The following is a 17,150-nucleotide window of genomic DNA, read 5'->3' as shown; positions in this document are numbered from 1 at the left end:
ATCTGTCAACTAAATCCAGTTTTTGTAACTGGTACCTTAGAGAAAATGAGACTTCGAATATTTAAATAAGCTGCAGGTTCAGAAACTGTCAGGAGAATTACTCATTGCTTTTCATCTGTCCCAATGTCATTTGCTTGGAAAAAGTGACATATTCTTTCCAAATATTGGGCCCACGATGGCTGGATTGAATGAGTCAAGCTTCCCAAATAATGGCATGATGCCAGAAATACTTACCCCAACTCAAAGCCAACAGTTACGAGCATATTTCTTCAGGAGTATGCTTTTCTCTTGTTGCCACTGAAATAACTCCACAGAGGCTGGTCTCCCATCACCAAGTCACCCTTTATTTCCACATAGAAAATCCTTGACACTGGTCCAGTTTCCTCAGAGTCAGCTCCCAGAATGAACAGGATATCTGACACTCCTATACTTATGTGTCAGCCAGGGGTCCTGATTGGATTAGATTAAAAGCCCCAATCAGGGGCTGACCTCATTACATTCACTACACTCTTCAAGTCCATTCTTCTATCTTCTCCCCATAATCTTTGATCCCCTTCTAATCAAGGACCTTTTTATCTCTGTCTTCAATACACTCAATGACTTGACTTCAACAGCCATACATAGTAATGAGTTTGATTACTCTAATTTAAGAAATTCCTTCTCCTCCTAATTATAAAGGGTTGTCCCTTCACTCTGAGTCCCTGTTATCAAGTCCTAGTCCTTTGCTAAGAGTTGAAACCTCATCCCCATGTCCACTCTTTCAAGGCTTCCTAGTATTCTATAAGTTTCAATCAGATACCCTCTCATCCTTTTAAACTCCATCAAGTATAGACTCAGAGTCCTCAAATGCTATCCATATGACATACCCTTCATCCCTATGATTATTCTTGTGAATCTCCTCAAGAGTTCCTCTTCCATCAGCACATCCTTCCTTAGATGTAGGTTCAAAACTGGATATAATATTCCAAATAACGACCTCAACCTTCCCCCTTCCTGATTTATTCGCTGCTGAGTTGACAAGGCAGCAAGGTAAAAACACAAGGGATCCAGGCTAACTTGGCAAGATGGATGCAAAATTGACTGCATGGTAGAAGATGGAGGGTGGTGGTAGAAAGCTGTTTGTGTAACTGGAAGCTTGTGTCTAGTGGCGTACCGCAGCAATCAATGCTGTGTCCCTTATTGTTGACGATGTATGAAAACAATATAGATGAAATGATAACTATGAATGACAAAAAGATTGACTGGATGTTTGACAGGGAGGAAGAAGGTCTTACGTTACAGGAGGATACAGATAGGTTGGACGATTGACAGATCAGTGTCAGATTTAATCTAAGCCTGAAAAGTGTGAGGTGATGCACCATGGAAGAAGTAACAAGACAGGGAGTACTCAATGAATGGAAGGACAGCAGAGGAACAAGGCATCTTGGAGTGTTTGGTCATAGATCCCTGAAGGTGACAGGATAGGTTAACAGGATGGTCAAGAGGCAGACGGGACACTTGCCTTTATCAGTCATGGTATAGAATATAAGGGCAGGGAGGTTATGTTGAACTGTACAAAATGTTGGTTAGGATATAACTGGTGTACTTTGTGCAGTTTTACTCATAGGGAGAATGTGACTGCACTAGAGGGGTGGAGATTCACCAGGCGTATTAGGCAAGAACTTTTGAAAGCTGATTGGAGGCAGATGTTCGCAGGTAAAGGGACGGCTGGAAAATGGGAAGCCTTCAGAGTTGAGATAACAAGAATCCAGAGAAGATATATTCCTGTCAGGGTGAAAGGGAAGGCTGGTAGGTATAGGTAATGCTGGATGACTAAAGAAATTCAGGGTTTGGTTAAGAAACAGAAGGAAGTACATGTCAGGTACAGACGGGACAGACCGAGGGAATCCTTAGAAGAGAATAAAGGAAGTAGGAGTATACTTAAAAGGGAAATCAGGAGGGCAAAACGGGGACATGAGATGGCTTTGGCAAATAGAATTAAGGAGAATCCAAAGGGTTTTTACGATTATATTAAGGACAAAAGGGTAACTAGGGAGAGAATAGGGCCCCTCAAAGGTCAGCAAAGCAGCCTTTGCGTGGAGCCACAGAAAATGGGGAGATACTAAATGAATATTTTGCATCAGTATTTACTGTGGAAAAGGACTTGGAAGATAGAGGCTGTAGGGAATTAGATGGTGACATCTTGCAAAATGTCCAGATTATAGAGGAGGAAGTGCTGGATTGTCTTGAAATGGTTAAAGGTGGATTAATCCCCAGGACCTGATCAGGTGTACCTGAGCGCTCTGTGAGAAGCTAGAGAAGTGATTGCTGGGCCTCTTGCTGAGATATTTGTATCATCGATAGTCCCAGGTGAGGTCCCGGAAGACTGGAGGTTGGCAAATGTGGTGCCACTGTTTAAGAGGGCAGTAAAGACAAGCCAGGGAACTATAGACCGGTGAGCCTGATCTCAGTGGTGGGAATGTTGTTGGAGGGAATCCTGAGGGACAGGATGTACATGTATTTGGAAAGGCAAGGACTGATTAGGGATAGTCAACATGGCTTTGTGCATGGGAAATCATGTCTCGCAAACCTGATTGAGTTTTTTGAAGAAGAAGTAATAAAGAAGATTGATGAGGGCAGAGCAGTAGATGTGATCTATATGGACTTCAGTAAGGCGTTCAACAAGGTTCCCCATGGGAGACTGATTAGCAAGGTTAGATCTCATGGAATACAGGGAGAACTAGCCATTTGGATACAGAACTAGCTCAAAGGTAGATAGAGGGTTGTTTTTCAGACTGGAGGCCTGTGACAAGTGGAGTGCCACAAGGATCGATGCTGGGCCCTCTACTTTTTGTCATTTACATAAATGATTTGGATGTGAGTGTAAAAGGTACAGTCAGTAAGTTTGCAGATGACACCAAAATTGGAGGTGTAGTGGACAGCGAAGAGGGTTACATCAGACTACAACAGGATCTGGACCAGATGGGCCAATGGGCTGAGAAGTGGCAGATGGAGTTTAATTCAGATAAATGTGAGTTGCTGCATTTTGGGAAAGTAAATCTTAACAGGACTTATACACTTAATAGTAAGGTCCTAGGGAGTGTTGCTGAACAAAGAAACTTTGGAGTGCAAGTTCATAGCTCCTTGAAAGTGGAGTCGCAGGTAGATAGGATAGTGAAGAAGGTGTTTGGTATGCTTTCCTTTATTGGTCAGAGTATTGAGTACAGGAGTTGGGAGGGCATGTTGCGGCTGTACAGGACATTGGTTAGGCCACTGTTGGAATATTGTGCACAATTCTGGTCTCCTTCCTATCGGAAAGGTGTTGTGAAACTTGAAAGGGTTCAGAAAAGATTTACAAAGATGTTGCCAGGGTTGTAGGATTTGAGCTACAGAGAGAGGCTGAACAGGCTGGAGCTGTTTTCCCTGGAGCGTTGGAGGCTGAGGGGTGACCTTATAGAGGTTTACAAAATTATGAGTGGCATGGATAGGATAAATAGACAAAGTCTTTTCCCTGGGGTCGGGGAGTCCAGAGCTACAGGGCATAGGTTTAGGGTGAGAGGGGAAAGATATAAAAGAGACCTAAGGGGCAACGTTTTCACGCAGAGGGTGGAATGTGTATGGAATGAGCTGCCAGAGGATGTGGTGGAGGTTGGTACAATTGCAACATTTAAGAGGCATTTGGATGAGTATGTGACAAGGAAGGTTTTGGAGGGATATGGGCCAGGTGCTGGCAGGTGAGACTAGATTGGGTTGGGGTATCTGGTTGGCATGGATAGGTTGGACCGAAGGGTCTGTTTCCATGCTGTACATCTCTATGACTCTAAACTCTATGACTCTATGATATTGCTTAGGGTGGAGCAATTTAGTTATGAAGAGAGACTGGGCAGCCCCAGATGGCTTGGGGCTTGGGCAGTGTGGATAGGAAGAGGGTCAATAACGAGTGAGCATAATTTTAAGGTGAAGACTAGGATATTTAGAAGAGATCTGAAGAAATTTGTTTACATTCAGAGTGTGGTGGGGGTCTGGAATGCATTGCATGGGACAGTAGTAGAGGTGTGGAACCTTGCAACGTTTAGAACATATGTGGAGCAGTACTTGAAATGTCATAATATTCATGGCTCTGCGTCAATGCTGGAAAGAGAGATTAATGTGGATTGGTTGGTGCAGAGTTGATGGGCCAAAGGGCCTCTTCTGTGCTGTATAGATCTGTGAATCTATGACTCTCTGCATGATTAGATGACCTATCTTTCCTCCAAATTTGTTTTAGGTTTCTGTTATATTCAATTTTTCCACTACTGGTGGTACAAAAGCAAGGTTGAGAAAACAAATTAACAAAATAATGATTTCTTTGCTTGCTGGCCTTACATGGGCTCCCATCCAATATTGTTCTAATTTAAAAATTCACTTTCTTTCTTTCATTGTCAAATTCCTTTAGGTCACTTTTGGTTTTGCACATTCTCATATTCAATTTTTCCACTACTGATGGCTGTGCCTTCCGTTACTTGCACCCTAAACTTTGAAATGTCCTCCCTAAACCTCTCAGACGACCTGTCTTTCTCTCCACATTTGAGGTGCCCTTTAAAACCTGCTTCTTTAACTAACCATTCAGTCCTCTGTCCTAATATTGTTTTTTCTGTGTTTTAGGATAAAATTCTATTTAATCATACTTTTGCACAGTTATTTTTACTACATTTAGACCACTGTATAAGGCTGGCTTATGACTGTTGCCAATCTTGTTTTACATCCTGAAAACTATAATCAGATAAGAAATTTGAAGGAGGTGAGGAATTCTATAAATTTGAAGTTTGAGAAAGATGGCATTGCAGTGAGAATTCAGTTCGAGAAAGATGGCGTTGCAGTGAGATTTCAGTTCAACATAGTGGAGGAACAAACATGAGTAATGGCTTACTTTGTGCTTAACAAGAATTAAGAAGTTTAGTTGAAAGGAGTACTTCAAATCTTGAATAGCCTTGGGCTCAATAAAGAATAAGAGAGGAGAAGAACCATGGAAGAGGAAAAATCTTTCTGAACACAGGAGATGTTGATCTTATACCAATTAAACCTTGAACAAGTTCTTCTATGATGTACAAGTACAAGTAACACATTTCCTGCCCTTATCAGTTCCAATAGAATGAAGGAAATAATGAACCTTTGGTAACAGAGCGATGATGATTCCATTAATAATAATTCTATAGAGTCCAAACATATGCAGTGCATCTCACAAAAATTATATAGAATTACAAGAAGAAGAGACAAGTGTAAATGTTTATAGTGTACGTGAGCCTTCTTCCCATTTACTTCCCAAACCCTTTCAGCATATTCTTCTTGTTCTCCTTCATGCGTTTATCTAGCTTTCCTTTAAATGCTTCTCAATGTTTTATTCATTCACACTGCTCAAAAACATGATAACAAATTCCACACTTAACCATTCTCAGGATAAATAGATTCCTCCTGAATTTCTTACTGGATTTATTAGTGACTTTGTGGGATGGGTATGGTAGCTCGGTGGTTAGCACTGCTGCCTCACAGCACCAGAGACACGGGTTCGATTCCCACTTTGAACAATTGTCTGTGTGGAGTTTGCACATTCTCCTCATGTGTGCATGGGTTTCCTCCCATAATCCAAAGATGTGCAGGTCAGGTGAATTGGCCATGATAAATTGCCCATAGGGTTATGTACATTAGTTAGGGGAATGGGTCTGAGTGGGTTACTCTTAGGTGGGTCAGTGTGGACTTGTTGGGCTGAAGGGCCTGTTTCCATACTGTGGTGGAATCTAACCTTTCTTATATTTTTGGGTTCCCCTGCAAGTGGAAACATCAAGTTGGGCAGGACAAAAAAAAAACACAGCTAAATGATAAATCTAGAATTCTGTCCACCTTTCTGTCTGCTGTTATTTTCACTGCTATGGAAAAGGGTATGGTGTGGGAACTCTGCACCCTGTTTAAAAGTTGCCAGAATCATGATGGAAGTGATCTTTTCTGAATATCTGTAATTTTCAGCAGGACAGCATGATTTTGGAGGACTTCCTAAATCACACCTGCAAGTGCAGATGTCAACCATGTGGAGTTTGCAGGAAAAGCTAAGTATATGGCATGACCTTTACAGTTCATCATGAACTTCAGTAGCCTGAGGAATATTTGTTTACTGAGTTGATTTATGACAGTACTGCCATTAGGAAAGGTACAGAACCCCAACCATTAAATAAAATGGCTGCCAGTTTGTTACTGAGGCAACTGGAATACTGTGAAGTGGAAGAACAGCATTGTAAAAATGGAAGCGTTCAACCACATGAGAATATCCACTGAACAAAGTGCTTATCTTCATTGTACAATATTTACAGACTAGCAAGATGTAAGATCAATAGCTAATTAGTGAAATCTTTCCCAAGGCTTCCATTCATACTCTAAAGAACAAATCAGCCATCCATTTGCCTGGTTCAAAGTTTTGACAGATGTCTGAGCTTTTGACTGCCTTCAAAGGCACTAATGGATTCTGTAGGCTTTAGATACACAGTTGTGCTGAGGACTAGGATTATGATGAACTGGATGTCTTCAGCAACACTAACTGATTCTGCATTGCAGCATTTGTTTAAAAAGCTGTCTAAGACAATATGGGGTTATTTATTTCGACAGAGTTATGAGCTTCTAAGAGGATATCTGTTTTATAATTGCATATTCAAGTAATGTTTGTTTACTTTGACAGGTTGATGATCAAAGGGTAATGTTTCTTTCATGACTATTCAATTCGTGCTATTTCTTTTGACTGTTTTAATAATGTTTCAGTCAATAGAGGTTCATGGGTTTGATGATAAAGTGGTCAGAGGGTGATTAGGTGAGGAGACTATACAATAAACTGAAGAATCAGGTTGATGTCTTAGGCCTACCATCTCCCTGATCCAAGGCCATTCCCATATCTCCCTGATGAAAATCTCTCCAGGACCACGGGTGGGATCAAAATGTCAGAGAAATTCCCAATTCTGGATTCCTGCCACCATGTTACAGAAACTCATTCATGTCCAGAGAAAATTGTCCTAGACATATTGGACAATGAAGGGGTCTTGCTGTAATACTGATTCCCAAACACAGTTATTGCTTTGAAATGAAAACAAAAAATATCACACTATTATTCAAAGAAGAACATGGGATTCCTAGCCACTAGTTATCCTTTGAACAGTCTCATTAGAAATAATTATCCGCTCATTGTTTCACTGCCACTTTAAGGCATTGTGTGCAAATTGCCATAATTTTCTACATTATAATGGTAACCACACATCAAAAGTCCTTAAGTGGATGTAAAACACATTGGTACACATTTTTTAAAATTCACTTGCAAGATTACTGGCTAGTCCAACACTTATTGGCCATTCCTAATGCCAGTGGGTTATTAAGAGTCAACCACACTGCTGTGGACACATGGTGGCCAGACCCAGTAAGGATGGCAGATTTCCTTCCCAAAAAGGACATTAGAATTAGAATTAGTTTTCTTGTCACATGTACTCAAGTGAGTACATTGAAAAGTTTACAAGTTGCCACTTACAGTGCCATCTTACTTACCAAGGTATCTAGGTAAAGAGTCTTAAGGCTTTAGGGAAAAGAACTAGAAAAATAAAGAAATATTGAACCGGATGGTTTTTTTAATGACTGTTTACCGTGGTTATGTGGTTGACTTTATTCTTGATGTTTTAAACATTGAATTTAATTTTCACCATCTGCCATGATGTTTCAAACCCATGTCACCAAAACATTAACCTGGGGTACTAACTTACTTGACATTACCACCACATCACCATCACCCCCATGTGACGTTCTATATAAATGCAAAAATTGAGTTATACCATTAATACTCCCTTTTGAGAGAGTCATTCCTTCAAGATTTTAATGAAACAATATTACCATCAGACATATCTGTGAAAGATTTCTCCTCAGCCCACCTCCCCTTTTCAACAAGTCATTTCTAAACCTGATGATGTCAATCTTTTAAAACATTGCAAAGTAGTAATTTTAAAAACAAAAGCATCTTAAAAGCAATGATAATAAAGTGGAACAGTTTTGTTTTTAAAAGATAGCTTCAGTGGTGTAAGTACGGATTCTTTAAGAAAAATTGCTGTAAACACTAAATCAGTCAGGCATTATCTATGGAGACAGCAAAGACATTGAAATTTTTGCGTGGACACTACTTCAGAAATGATTGGGGTCTATACACAAACTTGGAATTGTAGCTTAACTATTCTCTCCAGAGAAAGCAGTGATTTTGTTTTTTCAGCATTTAAAGGAAGCTTTCCTTTTGAAAAACATTAGATAGGCCTGAAGAGGTCCAGAACAATATTCTGAATAATTGCTCATTTATTGCACTAAAATAAATATTCTAACATTTCACTAATGGTTTGTGACATTTCCTTCTGCTAACTGGAATTTTTACTATTAATATATAGTCAAAGAATGTCAGCATGCATATATGTATTTATGTACTTTATTTTGAGGAAGAACTTTGCCCAAGGCCTAGCTTATGACATGACTCACTGTGCAGAAAAATAGATCTATTTTATCGACATAACCAAATTTAATTAGAGAAAATAAGATGCAGAAAAGGATTTTGGGAAGCCTGAGAAAAATGAATGCATGTTTGGTTGCTTGCTACTGTATATAGGTATAATAAAATGGTTCCCTCTGGTGGTAGAAACTACAGCTTATACTGATATTGCAGGTTTTAAGAGAACTACTAAAAACACATTTCTGCTTTAAAATTTGTAACTTGGAAAAATAGCCCTTTTTAAAAAATTCTTTCAAGCTGAAATAAGTACAGATTATAATTCCACAGAGGCCAATATCTCATAGCCCTTGACACAGATCCAGCTCTCTCAGAGCCAGCTGTCAGAGTGAACAGAGTCTCTAACACTCCTATTTGTATCTTTCAGCCAGGGCTCACTGATTGGACTAGATTAACAGCCACAATCCGGGAACTCATATTCTATGAGGCCCAGCTGGCTGACCTCATTACAATTACTAGAGTCTGTAAAATTTCAATAGTTCAAATCCTATTGAACTGTGTTATCTGTGTTATTTCAGTATCAGCCATAAAAGGAGATTCAATTAGTCCTTGGACAACATAATGTTTCCTTATAAAGTTGTGAAAATTCTAAGGTTCTAAAAGAGCAAGAGACAGAAATCAGTCTCAAAATAATTAACTTGTTTATTTGATCAAACCTTGGCCCATTTTAAAATGTTAAAAGTCACACAACACCCGGGGTTAGAGTCCAACAGGTTTATTTGGAAGCACTAGCTCTCGGAGTGCTGCTTCTTCATCAGGTGGTTGTGGCGTATAAGATTATAAGACACAAAACTTATACAACCACCTGATGAAGGAGCAGCACTCCGAGAGCTAGTGCTTCCAAATAAACCTGTTGGACTATAACCTGGTGTTGTGTGACTTTTAACTTTGTACACCCTAGTCCAACACTGGCATCTTCAATTTTTTTTAAAACAACATATGATGATAATGGTGGGTTGTGAAAGCCATCTCTGTGCAGAATCTCTGGAAAACTTTGAGGCAATGCTAGAATTAGAGGCCTTAGTTTAGAATAAGGCATTGCCCATTTAAGACAGTGATAAAGAAACAGTTTTCCTCTGAGAAGGTTACGAGTCTTTGGAATTCCCTTCCTCAAAAGACAGGACATACAGAAGGCAGAAGTGGATAGATTCCTGATTACTGGGGAATGAACAGTCAGAAACATGCAGGATTGTAAAGTTGAGGTTAAAATCAGCTCAGCCATGATCTTACTGAATTGTTCGTCAGTTAGACATCATCAGAGAGAATTCCTAAGTAATGGGTGCATCAGAAAGAAGGCAAGAAGAAAGCTACTGCTGTTCTGACACAGGAATCCAGGCAATCTGCAAGTACCTTTTATCTGTACCTACATTTAAGCTTTCTTTATGTATTTTTAGCAATAACAGTATCAACTAAACTTGAATAACCACAGCAATACTTTTGTGATAAACTAGTCATTTAAGACTAAAAAAGACTTTTTTAAGACTAAAACTTTATTACTGTTATTATTAAATTGAAACATTTTAATTACTAACTTCTAACAAGGGCACTATATATGAGCATATCTGAAATCTTGGTTCACAGACCAAGTATTAAGTTGCCTTTTTTGTTGTGGCTGACATTCCCTCTTAATCTTTCTTTCCTCTGCTCCGACATTTGAGGTTCATATGCAGCAGTGACTTCCAGAACTGAAGAGCTTGCGTGACAGGTAGTACCACAACACAGAAGGAAGTCATTCAGTCTGTTGGACCTGTAGGTCTTTGAAAAAGCTATCCAACTGTTATGACCTGTTCCTGGCTGAAGTGTCCCAGTTTGCTATGTTTTCAGATGCGATACTTCAAACTGTTAAGCTCCTGGGTGAGAAAGGGCGAACTATCTCACCTTGGTTTACTTATCCACTACCGTACCTGGTCGCAACCAAGTTAATTTTAATAAGATCCCTTTCCTTATGGAGAACTTGCTCCCTAACTATTCAGAGGGAGAGTCATATTGGACTCTGAAAACAGTAATTGTCTCTCTCTTCACTGATGCGACCAGACCAATTGAGTTTCTCTGAATCTCAGTCCACAAGTGAGAAACTTGGCTCAGAAATAACTGTTCGAGAAGAAAGTGAGGTCTGCAGATGCTGGAGATCAGAGCCAAAAATGTGTTGCTGGAAAGGCGCAGCAGGTCAGGCAGCATCCAAGGAACAGGAGAATCAACGTTTCGGGCATAAGCCCTTCTTCAAGAATGAGGAAAGTGTGTCACACATTTTCCTCATTCCTGAAGAAGGGCTTATGCCCGAAACGTCGGTTCTCCTGTTCCTTGGATGCTGCCTGACCTGCTGCACCTTTCCAGCAACACATTTTCGGCTCAGAAATAACTGTGTTTAACTTTAACAAAGGGATTAGAATGAAGTGAACATAGAGATGACTTAACTGAAAAACAATATAATAAGCTGAGTGGATACATTAGCAGGAATGACAGTAAGCAAGCAGTGGCAGACATTTAAGGAGGTAATTCATGACTCTTAGCAAAAATACAGCCTAATAAGGAGGAAGGATTCTAACACAGATAAACCAACCATTGCTAGAATAAAATATCCTTTAATTAAGGAAGTTAAGGAGAGTATTAATTTGCAAGAAAAAGAATATAAGGAGGCTGAAGTCAGTGATAGCCCTAAATACTGGGATAAATTTAGTGCAGAACCCAGCAAAGGAAGATTATCAAGATACCAAAGACGTAGAAAATAAACTACAAGGACAAACTAGCAAGACCATAAGACTATAAGACATAGGAGCAGAAATTAGGCCATTCAACCCATCGAGTCTGCTCTATTATTCAGTCATGGCTGATAAGCTTCTCAAACCCATTCTCCTGCTTTCTCCCCATAACCCTTGATTCCCTTTGATACTCAAGAATTTATCCATCTCAATCTTTAATATACTCAATGACCTGGCCTGCCCAGCCTTCTGTGACAATGAATTCCATAGATTCATGACTCTCTGGCTGAAGAAGTTTTTCCTTATCTCTGTTCTAAAAGGACTTCCCTTTACTCTAAGGCTTTGCCCTCAGGTCCTAGTCTCTCCTACCAATGGAAACATCTTTCCAACATCTACTCTGTCCAGGCCATTCAGTATTAGAACATAGAACATAGAAAAATACAGCGCAGTACAGGCCCTTCGGCCCTTGATGTTGCGCCGACCGAAGCTTACCTAACCTACACTAGCCCAGTAACCTCCATATGCTTATCCAATGCCCGCTTGAATGACCATAAAGAGGGAGAGTCCGCCACTGATACTGGGAGGGCATTCCATGAACTCACAACATGCTGAGTAAAGAATCTACCCCTAACATCTGTCCTATACCAACCTCCCCTTAATTTAAAGCTGTGTCCCCTGGTAACAGCTGACTCCATACGCGGAAAAAGGTTCTCACTGTCAACCCTATCTAAACCCCTAATCATCTTGTACACCTCTATCAAATCTCCCCTAAACCTTCTTTTCTCCAATGAGAACAGCCCCAAGTGCCTCAGCCTTTCCTCATACGATCTTCCTACCATGCCAGGCAACATCCTGGTAAACCTCCTCTGCACCCGTTCCAGTGCCTCCACATCCTTCCTATAGTATGGCGACCAAAACTGCACACAATACTCCAGATGAGGCCGCACCAGAGTCTTATACAAATGCAACATGATCTCAGGACTCCGGAACTCAATTCCTCTACCAATAAAGCCCAGTATACCATATGCCTTCGTCACAGCACTATTTACCTGGGTGGCAACTTTCAGAGATGTGTGTACATGGACACCAAGATCCCTCTGCTCATCCACACTACCAAGTAGCCTACCATTAGCCCAGTAATCCATCTTCTTGTTACTCCTACCAAAGTGAATGACTTCACACTTAACTACATTGAACTCCATTTGCCACCTTTCTGCCCAGCTCTGCAACTTATCTATATCCCGCTGTAACCTGCCACATCCTTCTTCGCTGTCCACCACTCCACCAACTTTTGTATCATCCGCAAACTTGCTCACCCAGCCTTCAAGCCCCTCCTCCAGGTCATTTATAAAAATGACAAACAGCAATGGTCCCAAAACAGATCCTTGTGGAACACCGCTAGTAACTGCAGTCCAAGATGAACCTTTACCATCAACTACTACCCTCTGTCTCCTTCTAGCCAGCCAATTCCTAATCCAAACCTGCTTGTCTAATCTGGTCTAATCTGCTTGTTACTTCCTTAAAGAATTCTAGCAGATTTGTCAGGCATAGCCTCTCCTTGATGAAACCATGCTGCCTTTGCTCTATTTTACCATACACTTCCAAGGATTCAGAAATCTCATCCTTCACAATGGATTCCAGGATCTTACCTATGACCAAGGTTAGACTAATTGGTCTGTAATTTTCCATCGTTTGTCTTACTCCCTTTTTAAACAGGGGTGCCTCACAGTGCCAGTAACCTGGGTTTGATTCCAGCCTCAGGTGACTGTCTGTGTGCAGTTTGCACATACTCACTGCATTTCCTCCCAGTCACAAAGATGTGCACACTAGGTGGATTGACTGTGCTAAATTACTATATTGGAGGTATAAATCTTTTGATGAAATGAACATCTGAGCCTTTTAGTGCAACAGGTGGAAGGTAAAGCTGTAATGAGGAGGTGAATGGATGGCAAGTAATAGCCATGTCTTAAATAATTAAAAATTATCGATTTTTACAGACAAGGATAAGTGGATGTCTTAGCACTAACCAAGACAGGTAGAATAGCAAAAAACAAAAGGTAAGGGAATATAATTTAGACAATCTGAAAAATTATAATTGAAGTAAAAAAAAATGGATTGAATCACCACTGGGTAAATTATTTCAAAAATGCTCTTAGAGGTGAAAAGCATTTAATGAAATATAATGGTCATTTTAATTAGGCAATGAAAAGGCATTGGAAAGACACGAGGAAGATTAAAGCAGCTGCAAAATGAACAATGTTGAAACTAAGAGGTGATTTTTGATGTTTTCTCATGATATTTGTGCTATATAATTATAATCTGTTATTGCAATACACTTACACATTATTCTAGAATGTGGAGGTGGTGGTGTTGGACTGGGGTGGACAAAGTTAAAAATCACACAATACCAGGATATAGCCCAACAGGTTTATTTGGAAGCACTAGCTTTTGGAGCATGACTTCTTCATCAGGTCAGTTACTTGATGAAGGAGCAGTGCTCTGAAAGTGAGCACTTTCAAATAAACCTGTTGGACCATAACCTGTATTGTGTGATTTTTAACAAATTTTCTAGAAGTGGAACCAAGTAATGTACTTTAACATAAGTTACTCTGACAGTTTCTGGTCAGTAAATCAGTACCTAATTAATCACAATGCACTCTATTTTTAACACAAGTTTTATTGTAACTAAACCACTTATACTTCCATCTCCAATACATTTATGCACCATAAAACAAGAGGAAGAAAACCCCTCAATAAAGGCATTATACAGCTTGTAGCACATTTGTTACGCTGCTGGTTAGTTAACTGTGCAAATAGAATTATCCTTAAGGCTCAATGCAAAGCAGCACAAACAGAAAAATGTTGCTTTACTTCTGTAGAAAATAAGCCATGCAAGACACTAACATAAATATGCATTGCTAATGATTTGTTTTTCAATTCATAAACCAAGAACAAGCATCATAAGACAGGACACCAACAAATTTAAAAAAGCAAGAGTGTGATGAAAAAAGACCTTTCTATTTATTTATTTCCTAATCATGTTTCCAGGACATTCCACAACACCACAATAAAAGAGTTACATTTTTGTAGTCATTACAATTATATCAGCAAAACCTGCGGGCAACCTGGCAACAATCATAACATTTAAAAAAAAATCTCAATATGTTGGCAACACTGGCAACATCGGCATTTACTGCTCATCCTTATTTGCTCTGACTTTTTTTGGAACCAGTGCAGTCTGTGGTGAAGGTGAATTCTATTTGCAATAGTAGTTAAGAACATAGATAGGTGTGGAAAAATTATATGGGGCTATGAATAGATGATGGTAATATTATTGCACTAACATTTAAAGTATTATCTTACTCAATCCTTCTGCCTTTTGAACCATTTGCACTACCTTCTTCATAACCATCTTGAATATCTTAATTCAACAGTTCCATAATGCATGAAACATGCTGCAAACTTTCTATTTTCACACATAGCTTCCTGTTGTTCAAACTTGCATTGGCTGATCCTTTTGTAATGGTTTAGTCCAGAGTGCCTACTAGATTCTTTTAGCCAAAGTTTTAATTTAAACTTACTGCAGTTCCATTGCTGCCATGTTCACCAGGTTCACCCTGAAATAAAAACAATTGTGTTACTATTAATAGGACATAAGCTAAACCTCAATCAGTAATGAACACATAGAGATATTACAAGGTACTTATACTACAGAAACAGACACTTCAGATCAACAGTTCCACGCTAGTGTTTATGCTCCACATAAGCTTCAACCCAACTCTCCAGTCAATATACCCTTCTATTTGTTGTGTTAAGAAAATGTTTGACCAGAAATACTAATGTAGAATATCATTGACTGGACATTTATCTATATTGTGCATTTATGCATTTCTACTGACTGTAGAAGAGAAAAATGTTACACTTACAAAAACATTAGCTGCTTGACTGGAGTTGTCAAATCTACCATCACCTTGAAAAATATTGAATGATTCTGCTCCACCCTCTGATGATCAAGAGCTGGAATCCTTGAAATATCTCTTCCAAACAGTTCTGGATATTAAAGGTATATTGGAGCTTCCAATTTAGAAATTGATAATTTTTGATGAGAAAAGGCACCAAGAGACAAGGTTCCAGACAATGCCATAAGACATTTCAACATCCTGGGTAATTCCTGTGGAGTTAACTGTGTCAGGACTTCCCATGCTCCTAACACACAACTCCAATCTAGACTTTAGCAATGATGAGCTTCCTATTGGTAGTTCTGGGCCTTTATAAACTGCAAAGAGATTATAGTTAAAGTCCTCACTGTTTAGGCTGTTATCAGGAAGCTCTTCCACAAGTAATGGAAAGTCATGAAAATGCGACTCTCTCCACACAATAAATAGTTAAGTCTGGGGTCAATTTAAGTTTTAAAAACTGAGGTAGAGTTTTTTTTAGGCAAGAGTATTAAGTGTTGTGGAATCATGGTGGGTACAAGGGGCTAAGCTACAGATCAGTATATACAAATGTCTGAATGATTGACTGCTGTTCTTGTGTTCCTGTGTTACAATTTTTATGAACTGCTAGCAGGTTTCATGGGGTTATTAAATGCCTATTATTATTTGCATTAATAGTGATATCACATTAGCAGTGTGATATCAACTATCATGACCTATTTACTGTAAGTAATAAACTATATTATCAATGGAAAATCAACTCAACAATCATATAACTGGAAGGGATTTACTAACTCCAAGCTAAGGGTTTAGATATCACTCAAAACTACTCAAGCTTCACTATACAGATTATACACCATTTCAAACATATTTTTGGAGTTGAGACTAGACATCAGTACAAACCTTCTGTCCTGCAGGACCTCTGGCCCCAAATAACCCCATTGATCCTTTGGAACCTGATTCTCCTTTGTGACCCTTGAAAGAAGACAAAAATGATTGTAGATTGTTAGATAATCATGGACCAATCTTGAAGAGAATAAATTCAACCAGAGAACATGGACGGAGAAAAGGCTTGTCAGCTAATCAAGTCTACATTTTCTAAATATCATGGAAAATCAACCTATTCAGACACTATCTTACTCACCCAACTACTCATCTCAAACATCTATACAAATACAGAAAAAGAAGATAACCTTCAAAGTAATTAAGCAAAACTTCAGAGTATTCATCTATTCCCTTCCAATCTAGAACAATAAGGTAAGTTTCCTGATCCCACTCTCAAGAGCAGGAGATGCATTTAACAAGAATGCAAGCCAGATTTCAGGTATATTGCAGTCCTTTCTCTAATCAATCCCCCAAGCAACTGAATCTCTACACTGACTGGGTAGAATGTAGGATTAGTGAATTTACCTCAATATATTCAAAATAACATTTGACCATCCCAATCTCTGCCTGTCCCATTATCATTAAACTCTGAAACATTTGCACTGATTGAGAATTTGCTCCATTTATTCGCACTCTTCTGAAGGAACAATCTAACATCCAATATATGTGAGGTTTTGTGCTTTTTGATTTTCTGTAAAATTGCTGAACAATTACAGGCTAATAGAATGACTCTAGGTTGCTATAAAATGTTATACATTGTGTCAAAAACAAAATATAGCTTAATATTTATAGGAAATAGCAGGTATAAGAAGCAAGAAGCAGCAATTTAGTCTGATAAACTCAACCCTTTATTGATTGACTTCAACTGGGTAACAGTGATGATAAGGAATGGAATCTTCACCTTAAGTCCTGGAGGTCCATCTTCACCTTTCTCTCCTTTATCACCATCAAACCCTGGTGGACCTCTATCACCCTACAGGACAGAAAGCTACATGATTAAAGAAAGAATTCCATAGTTCCCATTATGCTCAATCATTCTGCAGGCCATGTACAATGCAAAATGTACTATGCTTCACTAAATTTCATATCTTATTATAAAGATCT

General features: G+C 39.1%; 1 protein-coding gene across 1 annotated transcript in view; it reads right to left on the bottom strand.

Moving 5' to 3' along the window:
• Positions 1 to 17,150, bottom strand: part of LOC132826571 (collagen alpha-1(VII) chain-like) — a 248,660-nt gene that overhangs the window by 63,371 nt on the left and 168,139 nt on the right. Inside the window, exons 59-61 of the mRNA XM_060842528.1 lie at positions 16,948 to 17,019; positions 16,065 to 16,136; positions 14,808 to 14,843 (exon numbers count right to left, since the gene is read on the bottom strand). Of these exons, the coding sequence (XP_060698511.1) occupies positions 14,808 to 14,843; positions 16,065 to 16,136; positions 16,948 to 17,019 (180 nt within the window). The remainder of the gene's footprint in view (positions 1 to 14,807; positions 14,844 to 16,064; positions 16,137 to 16,947; positions 17,020 to 17,150) is intronic.

Source organism: Hemiscyllium ocellatum, chromosome 23 (genome assembly GCF_020745735.1).
Source record: "Hemiscyllium ocellatum isolate sHemOce1 chromosome 23, sHemOce1.pat.X.cur, whole genome shotgun sequence".
In the NCBI taxonomy this organism is placed as follows: Eukaryota; Metazoa; Chordata; class Chondrichthyes; order Orectolobiformes; family Hemiscylliidae; genus Hemiscyllium; species Hemiscyllium ocellatum.
The sequence above is the reverse complement of the archived record's forward strand: the minus strand, read 5'-3'. Positions and strand labels throughout refer to the sequence as shown.